At 45.6% G+C, this 10,748-nt stretch overlaps 1 protein-coding gene across 1 annotated transcript; it reads right to left on the bottom strand.

Annotated features, from left to right (window-relative positions):
- Positions 1-601: 601 nt before the first annotated feature.
- vmp1 (vacuole membrane protein 1) lies at positions 602-10,699 on the bottom strand. Its single transcript, XM_084673388.1, has 12 exons — positions 10,565-10,699; positions 10,190-10,298; positions 9,775-9,907; positions 9,368-9,458; positions 8,279-8,389; positions 6,130-6,297; positions 5,776-5,907; positions 4,080-4,160; positions 3,869-3,985; positions 3,163-3,224; positions 1,730-1,832; positions 602-1,627 (listed from the first exon to the last, which is right to left on the bottom strand). Exons 2-12 carry the CDS (start codon positions 10,266-10,268, stop codon positions 1,484-1,486), a joined length of 1,221 nt encoding a protein of 406 aa, XP_084529514.1. The 5' UTR covers positions 10,269-10,298; positions 10,565-10,699; the 3' UTR covers positions 602-1,483.
- Positions 10,700-10,748: the final 49 nt, after the last annotated feature.

The raw sequence follows: 10,748 nt of genomic DNA, 5'->3' as shown, positions 1-10,748 counted from the left end.
CTGGCCAATACTTTATTAAGGACAGCTAAATCTGAGTAACACACACAATAACATCGTCAAACAGCAGCAACACATTCTGGTTCACAACTTTAACAGAATAACTTGGCGTTTGAGTTGGTCTTTACCCAGAACTTCAGCCAGCTTACAGACTGTTGTTGCCATGATATACAGACAGCCAACACCAGTCTGATAAGCTAGCTGACAGGATGGGACAGGTTAGCATTGATGAATACACCTTCAAATAAACCAAGGAATTTAAGAGTTTCCTCTGAACATTCAGTTACAAACACAGGACAATATGAAATCCTACTGAAATTGTTTAAATTCCCTTTACAACTTTGATTTCTTATACACATGATTAACACAATTGATTTGTACAACTATGGAGTTCAAACTTAGTATTTACACTTACCTTAGATGTTCCAATCTTCAATAGAGGTTTGAAGCATTGCTTCAGTCTTAATAGTACAATCTAAAAAGTAGTAATTCTGATACAGTACCACTGAATAAAGTGAGGAAAGCTTTACTCAAAAACAATTACTTCCATCATATTCCGCAATGGGAAAACAAACAAGACAAACTCAGACATGGAAACGAGATAAATGATTTTAGGCAGTTTATATCCGTTTTGATTAAAGATGCAGTCTAGATGTACAGAATAAAATTACAAGTTAGCCGACTGAAAGTTACAAATGATATTTCCTTTTCCTATTTTTCTGTACTGTTTTGGTTCAAGGTAAGATATTCTCCAGACCATTTACATATACATGTGTATACTGTCAAAAAAAAATATTTACAGGATGTGCAAAAACCACCAACACCACGTTGATCCAACTTGATATTGCTATTCTCCTTGACAAATCCTCAAAACTAAACTGACAGATGATCCATAACTGAACAACAAGACAGAACAGAATGAGGAAAATGTAACCCTGAACTTTCTCACCAACATACAAATCCAGTCCACACATAGGTATGACCCAAAATCCAGCTATACAGTAACAAAAATAAGTCAAGATGAGCGGTTAAGAACTGTGTTCAATGGGAGAAGGACCCCTCCACGTTGCATAAGGCCTTGCAGTCTCTAAATAACTGGCGACAGGACGCAAACTAAATTCTGTTGACATCCAGCTGCGACTGGAACTTTCTAGTTCTAGTTCTTACTTTTTACTGAAAGGGTTAATTAAATTAATATCCTAGTAAGAATTACACACGCCACCATTAATCAACCGATTAACCAAGCACACTAGTACAAACAGATGAGGGAAGAAAACGACAAAATATGTGTAAGGACAAACGCACATCCTCCAGAAAACGCACTCCGTGCTGGTTCCGCACATTTGGCTCCTTTCAGAATGAAAAGGGGTGAGGTTTTAGTTTTGTGTGGGCCAGGCTGAGCAGGACCAGGACCGGACCCAGACCCAGGGCTGGACCCAGGGCCAGGGCCAGCCCCCCAGCAGTACAGACAGTTGTCCAGTCTTTATCACTTGGTTTTCTCCTCAGAGTACCTTTGCTGCTGCAGCCTCTTGGCATGGCTCTGTGCCATGGAGTTGATGATGGAGCAGACGAAATAGCACACCATCACCAGCACCACCTTCTCAAACACCCACGACAGCCAGTTTTCACCCTGCACAACAAGACAGTGGACACAGTAGGCACACATGTTACAACTGGCATCCCGGCTAAAACAGACCTCCCTTTTCCCCGGTGCTGCTGAGTGAGAGCTTACCGCGGGTGTGCCTTCTCCAGCCTGGTGGTGCAGCTTGCTCCTCTGAGCCTCCAGGTACTCACTGAAGGGCTTCTGTAGAGCCGGACCCACCCTGGGCACAGACCTGTCCACAGCACACAGAAGAAGAGAGGCGAGAGAGAGACACATTATACATCATTAAGTACTTACCGCTGTCTCTTCACATGGTAGAGAAGGGGCTTTGTAGAGCACCAAGTCCCAGCAGTAAGGCTAAACAGTGTGGTTCTATTCTCAGTAGATACTGTCCCAATTGCTAAAAGTAGCTATGTGTAGCTGGTTCCGTCCCAGGCAGGGGACCCTGTCCCTGTGTTGCCTGGGCAGCACAAAGCAGTGAAGTGAGCCAGTGCTTCTCTTCTCTCTTCTTATATCGCCCTCAGGTCCCTATAGGAACCGGGCTGGGCCTATTAACCAGGAAGTGACTCTTCATGCTGTCATCACAGCCTTCTCGGCAAGAGCAGGCGTGTTCAATATGACTCCATATATGGGAGCCAGAGACGGGGATCATTTCAGTGAGAGGCCAAGGGCAGCACATATAACAATGGCCCTTACTCTGCTAGCTAGCTTCATCATCCTTATGTAAAGGCGTGCGGCAGACGCAGCACTCAGACAGTAAACAGTACTACGATATCTAAGAGCTGATAAGAGTTGTGATAACACAAATTTTACACAAATCATTCAGTTGGAATACTTGTTTGATTTGAGATAGTTGATTTTGAACAAAGACCTGTGAACAGTTGTCGAAGCCTGAGATAGCCTCGACTGACTGACTCAGCCTGCCTTAACCGCATACACACACTGAGGAAAGCACCCTCCAACCTCAGCACCACGAAAACACTTCACAACGAGTCACACCTGCCTCTACCCGTACAATCACAAGACTCTGCGAACACTCCTGAAACCAGGATCATAAACGTGCTGTAAAGGAATGGCTTGAGATAAGCGTCGACGTGAGAAGCCAGAAGGGACCTTAACAGTTAAAGAAAAGCTGCCGATTGAAGAATGCACTCTTTGCGAGTTTTAAGGATGTAGAGAGGGATGTTTTATTTGTCTTTGGGACATCCTGTAGCTCGAGTTTCCTGTTGGTTAGGAGGGGATTCTGGTTCAGTCAGAGCCATACTGTCGTGAGTCAGAACAAACATTCCATCAAAGAGCCTCACACGCTGAGCTATCAATGGAGGGGAATGCAAGCAAGGGAAATACCCTTCCAGGAGAAAGCAAACATGCACACAGGCACGCACTAACCCCACTGTGAGGAGCCTCATCATCACGGTACTGTTTCACAAACGGGATTGGTTTTTTCAAATGATTGATCCAGGTAGTGAATTCAAAGTGAAGTCTTAACGAACCAAAGAGAGAGGATGCTGAATCTGCAAAACCTTCTTCTCTCTTTCGCTCTCACACGCACACTTACTCACCCAATCAGAGACACCATCTGCTCCACTATGTGCTTGCTGAACGTTATGATAACAAACAGTTTCTGTGGGAGAGAGAGAATGGAGACGGATGAGTCAACGGTGAGTATTGATCCCCCCCCGCCTGCATCCTGCTGTGAGAACCTGAGTCCAGGACAGCACAGAGGAGGGGGCTGAAGGCCTGCTTTGAAACCCATGACTCATGCCCCCTACCCTGCTCTTACCTCCCAAACCCCCCGTCTGACAAGACATGATGCGGGAGGTCCAAGAGGGAGAGAAGCAGACCCCCCACACACCCCCCCCCCTCTCCACCCTTTCATCCCCTGAAGGGCCACGGTGAGATCACAGGGCTAGTACGACTAAGAGATGGAGTTATTGGTCTGGTTACCACCGCGATTCACGTGGACACAGCGAGTCTTGCACCGTCTAGGCAGGGATTAGTCACTGAGGTAGACTCAACAATGAAGACAGCCCATAATTAGTTGTTCAGAGCTGGTTAGCAAATCAAAAAAAAAAACAGGCCATTAAGTAATCATCTAGCTTATCCTTTCATCTCAAGGGTCCTTTATGTGCAAAGCCCACATTAAGCATGCCCGGGAAACACAGGTACTTCAAAGGGATTTTGTACCAAAACAAACAACAACAAGAAAAGTTATTTCAAAATAGGATTATTTGTCTGTGAGTGCCCACAGTGGACTACAATTCCCACCTGTATGTGCATCTTGACAATGGCTTTGCCAATCAGCGTGGCTCCAAAGAAGGTCCAGAAGGGAACCAGGAAGTGCCCACATGTGATGCCCGCCAGATCAAACAGAGGGTTGGGGATCTGTGAAGGGAAGATGACACCTTCCTAAATGAAGCCGTAAGAGTGGGCCTATACAGAAGCTGGAGGCCACAGCCTTCAGGATGTGTGGACTTACTGAAGCGCAGGCAAGGATACCGAAGAATCCTACTTTCTGCACCATGTTCTGGACACCCAGTTTTGCTCTGGTGACAACGTCCTGAAAGCAGAAGGCATGAAACAGATCAGTATAAGAGTTCTTCATAAAATCAGACCAAAAAGCGCTGATGCAGGCCGAGATCCTGAAAAAGATGCTTGACAAGACAAAAGGAGTACATCAATACAGCTTGGATATTCATTTGAGTTCTCTTTCTTTGGGTAGGCCTGATGCAAGCTCCATGGCACAAGGGTATTGAGCTAGTTTGATCCCCTCGGGGGAGGGAGTGGGAAGGGTGTGGGGGGGTGAGTAGGGAGAGTTAGGGGGTTAGAAAGGGTGTGTGTGTGTGGGGGGGGGTGAGTAGGGAGGGTTAGGGGGTTAGAAAGGGTGTGTGTGTGTTTGGGGGGGGGGGGGGGGGGTGGAGTTGGTATGGTTTTATGGTGAAGATCAGACCTATAATTAATTTGAGTCATTTGTTCATTCAGATCAAATCTACTGTAATCTTTGAACCAAAATCTACTCTAATCTCTGAGTTTAAATACATTAAACCCGATCTAAAAATTCTACACACAACCATTGGCTAACATTCTCCAACAATGCCTCCGGGGCGTGTATGACTGTTCCCCAAAGAGCTTGAGCCATGATGGAGACCAACTTCTTCATTTCACATCCTGCTGAGTAGGAGTGTGGAGATGGTCAGCCGTGCATGACTGGAGGATGACAAGCTGGAGCAGGATATGACATGAGGCTGATGTTGAGTCAGTATGTGACATGAGAGCTAAGCTGTCATGTGAGGGATGAGAGCTGTCCTTCAACTGGATTCATGAAGGATGGAGAGGAGCAAGAAAGACGAGGGAAGGAAAAGAGAAAGATGATTAAAGGGGAGACGGTGACTCTTGGTGACTCACGCCATGGAGCTTACTGGAAATGGAGAAGGGGGAGTGACTTTTACTCAAGATGTGACACATGGTGGCCAATCACAGTTCAGAGACAGATGTCAGAGGCAATGGACAGAAGAATTGGAATATAAGTAGGTTAGGGGTGGCACGCGACGAGAGACTTGACCAGTGGAAGAATGATCCAGACTAAGGACAAAAGAGCTCTGCCAGAAATCCGATGGAGGCTCGGCCGGTGTTACGCCACAGGGAAACACGGATGAAATTGATGGAGTCTGATGAAAGCAGGGAAGCTATTTGCCAATTCTGACTGACTAGGAAATTGATTTGTAAGGAGAGGAGTCAGACTATTGGCCAATTAGAACTGTGGGAGTAAAGTTCAGTATTACAACATATGTAATGTGTTCACACCAAACGCAAGCGAATTATTTGCGCGAATGAAGCAAATTTTAAGAGCCAACTGTTTTTTTCGTCGTCAACAATGTCCAAAATTACTACTATAAACAAATACGAAGTAGTGTCGTATAGCAGGGGATGCCCACAGACAGCTACAACTCTTGCCCTCCAGTTCTTCTGAGACGTCAATGACATCTCAACATTGATAAACTTTCGCAGCAGCGTCCCATTAATATTTTCAACTCAATGAAAGAAGCAATGGACGTGAAATAGTGCAAATTCACGCGATTTCGCATGTTTGCATTGACTTTACATGTAATCTCATTGCGCGAATAATTGGCTTGGCGTTCGGTGTGAACACAGACGGACGGAGCGGTCCTCCTCACCTGGGCTGTCTCAGCCTGCTCCAGCATCTCCTCAAACTCCTCGTAGTCTTCATCGTCCGGGTCCGCCCCTGACAGCCTGGCCGCCCTGGCCATGAAGTAGGGGGGCAGCTCCCCGATGGCCGTACCTGCTCCCTGGGGAGATTAACAACCAGGGGGGTCATCTCTGGTTCCCTCACTATTACTTACCACCATTGCTGCTGCCTCAAGCTAAACCTTTGAAGCCTTTGAACAAGCTAAAAGGCTGTCTGATTGATTTAAATTGAATTTCTAATTCTAATCCTAAACTCGGGGCCTAGTAATGCATCAAAAAGGTGGGGCGAGGCAGACTGACTGACGAGGGCAGAGCTTACTCACCCACATGCAGGCCTCCAGGCGGACCTTGGAGATGATGGACCAGAGGGAGACGCTGCCCTCCACACCGCCCTCCTGGGGACAGATGATCTGGTCTGGGTAGGGCGGCTCCGGGAAGTCTGTGGAACCACACTCGTACGCTGCCAGGGTGACCGATGCTATGTGAGGACCCTGAAGGACAGAAGGGGGGGCAGAGGTACAAACACAGAGGTTGGTTTTCACTTTTTACTTTAGAGCAAAAGACTGACAGACACACACTCTCTCTGTCTCTCTCTGTCTCTCTCTGTCTCTCTCTGTCTCTCTCTGTCTCTCTCTGTCTCTCTCTGTCTCTCTCTGTCTCTCTCTGTCTCTCTCTGTCTCTCTCTGTCTCTCTCTGTCTCTCTCTGTCTCTCACACACACACACACACACACACACACACACAAATGCTGAATCACCACAGAGCCCTTGACAGTGTGGTATGCAGCACCATTCATCAGTGACTGGAGCTTAGCCACCTGGCTTCATTAGCAATCGGGGCACCTGAAACCGCAACATAGGCCGCCCATTATACCTTATTGCATTCACTGTGACAGGAGACAGACAGCTCCCGGTTACTCAGCGATGATTACCTCCGAGAGGGAGAGAGCACACTGGGGAGTCTGCTATTCACTACCTGGCTTCAAAATCTCCCTATCATTGCTTTTCCTTTGAGTACAAAAATGCACACATTTCATTGTTGTTGGTCAGTGTTGCTAGCAAGTCGAAACAGATCCTTCTCATTAGGATTACTGTGAAACAATTCTGTTCTCAGAGGTTAGGAACATCTGTCTTCATCTGTAGTCATGATCCTTCTTGAAGAATTCCATTTCAAACCAGTTCAAAAACAACCAGACTTCCACAAATTCCATGAATCATCATAAAGTTATGCTGCTGACCTTCAGAACAGACCCATGATATCATCCTTGTTCTATGGGACTGTATGATACACAATCCATTCCTCCAGGGTAACTCTACTAGGGCAGATGTGGTCCAGGACCCCAGCAGCCAAGGGGGTTTCCATCCCCCTGACCTCACCTCTGACTAGGTGGTTTAAAGGCTTTATTTTCGTTGCAGAAAACACGGGCAGGAAAGGTTAGAATGGAGCATTTCAGTTAAGTACATTCTATATGGTTGTTTTAAGTTATCATATGCTAATCGCCCTACTTATGACAGAGGGATAGCAAATTATCCAGTAACATGCGAAAGTGTCACTATTTTGGAAGCACGATTCAAGATGGATGTAATATTGTACACGATGACCGAGCAGTGAGGAAATCTGTTGCTCTAATCGAGTTGGCAGATGAGGGGAAATATGAGCTCACAGGCTCCTGTAAGTGAGGTGACACGTCATGAGGTCAGCCCTAGCAACAGCAGGCTTCCAAAAGCCATATCTCCAATTGGTTGGTTGACACAATTTCAGAAACTATCGTGGCACACCAACGACGGCACCACAAATGGTTACCGCTTCTGAAAGTGGCCTCGCATTGTGTAGACTTGTAGAAAAAATAGCTGACAGTCTCTGGTTTACAAGTTCTACCATACAAAAGCCGACACAAATCGCACAAAAGTGTGCCCTTCAGCAGAATCACTTCCCACTGCTCCCAAAGCTCCATTTCACCACAACAAAGACCCGTGTCACAATGCCACACACTCACAAGTGTGACCTCACCATAGGAACAGTCACCATGTGACTGTGGTAAGTGACTGAATCCAACTTTACTCCAGATCAATGAGGGGGGGGTATAAATGATGAAGTAGTTCTGGGGGAGTTTGATGCTAACCATAAGACGCTGTGTGGATGACAAATGAATGAGGCTGCTGGGACCTGGCCAGATCCCATGCCATGATGTCATTTAGAGATTACCCGAGACACGGGATGTTCTTCTTAATCAAAGAGGACAGAGTCCTACAGACTACACAGCCTACGTCATGAAACAAAAGAGTATCAGAAACTAAAGAATAATAACAAATAACGTGTTAAACTGCAACATTTAATTCCACAAAGATATGCACTTGCTGGACCCCTTAAAAAAAACACATCAACCACACTAGAAGTATGTACTCCGTCCACAGAGTGTATACCCCACCACAGAGTCTGTGTACCCCCTCCAGGTGTCACGGTGTCACCTCACCAGGTAGAGCAGGAAGGTGTGCAGGCCGGTCCCCAGGCCTACGGAGGACAGGATGCCCAGGCCCACCCAGTAGGCACACCACAGGAATCTCTTCTCCAGGTGCTGCACATGCTACAGATGAGGAGAGAGGACGACAGATATTTAACCCTTTAAAACAGGGGTTTTCAACTGGTTTTGTCCCAGGGATCACCATTCTTATTAGAAACTAATCCGCGGCCCACTGATGTGCCTGCACGCGTGCACGTGCCTATGTGTGTGTGTGTGCGTGCGTGCGTGCATGTGGATAGAAGTAAGTATTAACATTTGGTTTTCCATGTTGCTTTCATTTAAAAACCTCAAACAAATCTATATATATCTACTTAAAAACCTCAAACAATATAAATAGAATCAGAAAAATTTAAATATGTGTATGTGAGATTCTGAACACTAATAAAATATGAATAAATACGTTTTTAAAATCAATGGTGGACTGATCAACATAGGCTCGTGTTGCGGACCCCGTGCAATGCCACCGCGGACCACCAGGGGGCCGTGGACCCCCAGTTGAAAACCCCTTTAAAATACACCCTCATCCGTGATTTGCTTTGTGTTCACAGCGCCGTGCTATCACACATTGTGCGCCTGCCTAATTAGGTTACGCTGGGGGTTCAGTTGGATATTTCAGAACTTGCTAAAATGTTAATTATGTCGGTTGGAACTTGAGTAAAAATGGTGTAAAGTACAAGGTCAAAGTATGTCTCCTGAGGATTTAGGTGCCTGGAATTTAGGATGAACGCTACAAACTATAATATCGTAGGCCTCATTTATAGCCTCATACAGTTTATATTTAAAATTGTTCATCATTAAATGTAACCAGCTCTTAAGATTCAATTTTTTTTTCTTGTTCAATGAAACAGCTCAGTGAGCAACTGTATTTCCTTTGGCGACCTTTCATCTGTGAATATCCAGGCATACATCGGCTGATCTGAATATCCAGTGACTTATCTTTAACCTTTAAACAGTTTCCTCCGGGTTAGTAGAAGTAGAGTTGACTAAGAACACAAGACAGAACTAATCAGTGACAGAGGGCTTGTTTGTTTTTGTCCTCACCTTCTGATGAGCTCCTTCTATGGAGTATGCCACTGAGAACAGTGAACACAACACCAGGAAAAGGAACACTGACCCCTTTCGCCGCCATAACCTAGATAGAGGAGAGGGGGAAGGAGGAAGAAGTTGACATAAGGTTGCGGTTAGACAGGTTTCCAATCTGTGTTTTCTTCTTCTGTGTATCTGATAAAGATCTCAGAGGTGCAACAACACGTGACTGACAGAGTTAGTTACGGTGGCCGTTTTCCCAGATTAATAAGTTAGCGGGAACCATGACAGTTTCTCAACATTTCCCCTCATCCTAACCAAGGCATGGCGTCTGTTCACACTCACTACTTGGTACACGATTTCACAACAACGTGGTGATCAGGACATAGTTGTTGTTCCAACAGTAACGTGAGAGTACTTACTTTAACGTCCACTCCTTCAGTGTGATGAGGGTTTCCAGTAGGAAGTAGTGGAGGGTGACCATTGGTCTCCTCCACAGCACCACGGACAGGCGCTCCTCTCTGTCCTTGTGTCTCCTCTCGCTAACCGACGAGTCTGGAGGCACAGGGACATGCTCATTTACAAACACAATGGTGGTGTCAAGGGACAAAGGTGGAGGGGCCACCGGTAACATTAGCAAGTCGGTCATAGTCGTTGAGAAAATATGGCATGCGGCATAGGTGTGATATCAATCTCCAGACCTTTGGTCCTTGAACCCTTGGTTATGTGGCAATGGACAACCAATGTATTGTAATCTTCCTCAAAAATGTAAAGAGTACATTGGATGCCCATAGGGGTGGAAAATGTATATGTTGTGAAGTCATCTACAAAACCAACCTGTGGAATTTCCATTGTGCTTCTGTTTTCCTCCGACTCGCTTCTGTGGTTGTTCGCAACTTGCTCCATTGGCTGCCATCTCATTTACTGACCTGCTGGAACAGGTGACCTGTCGGACATCATCAGAAATGCTGTTGGCTTTAATGTTTTAGCTCATCTACTCTCTATTGACTCCATGTAGGTAGATTCTAAAACCGGGTCTTGTTGATTGTCTAAGACTAAATGCAGCGAGATGATGCGTATATCATGGAACATCTGCACATGCTAACCGGTTAGGTCGCTAGGTTAGCTAGCTAACAGTGGTTAAGATATCTCGCTAAATAGCCAGTAGGTAAGAAGTAGGGTGGAAGTCATCGTGATTTAGCAATGGATTACCTCGCTTGTGATGAGTTGTGATAAAACTAGCTGTAAAAACGGAGTCCACAACAAAGAAACAGACCATAGGCAGATTACGTTTTTAAAAGACTAAGCTAGGAATGAATTGAACTGTCATACTTTCCTCCTTTGACCCGGAAGAACAAGCTTTGGTTGAGTCTGGATTTACATGAAAATTATAAAA

Source organism: Hypomesus nipponensis, chromosome 15 (assembly GCF_054491055.1).
Source record: "Hypomesus nipponensis isolate SF chromosome 15, ASM5449105v1, whole genome shotgun sequence".
NCBI classification, from domain to species: domain Eukaryota; kingdom Metazoa; phylum Chordata; class Actinopteri; order Osmeriformes; family Osmeridae; genus Hypomesus; species Hypomesus nipponensis.
Note: the sequence above shows the minus strand (reverse complement) of the source record. Positions and strands in the feature narration are given on the sequence as shown.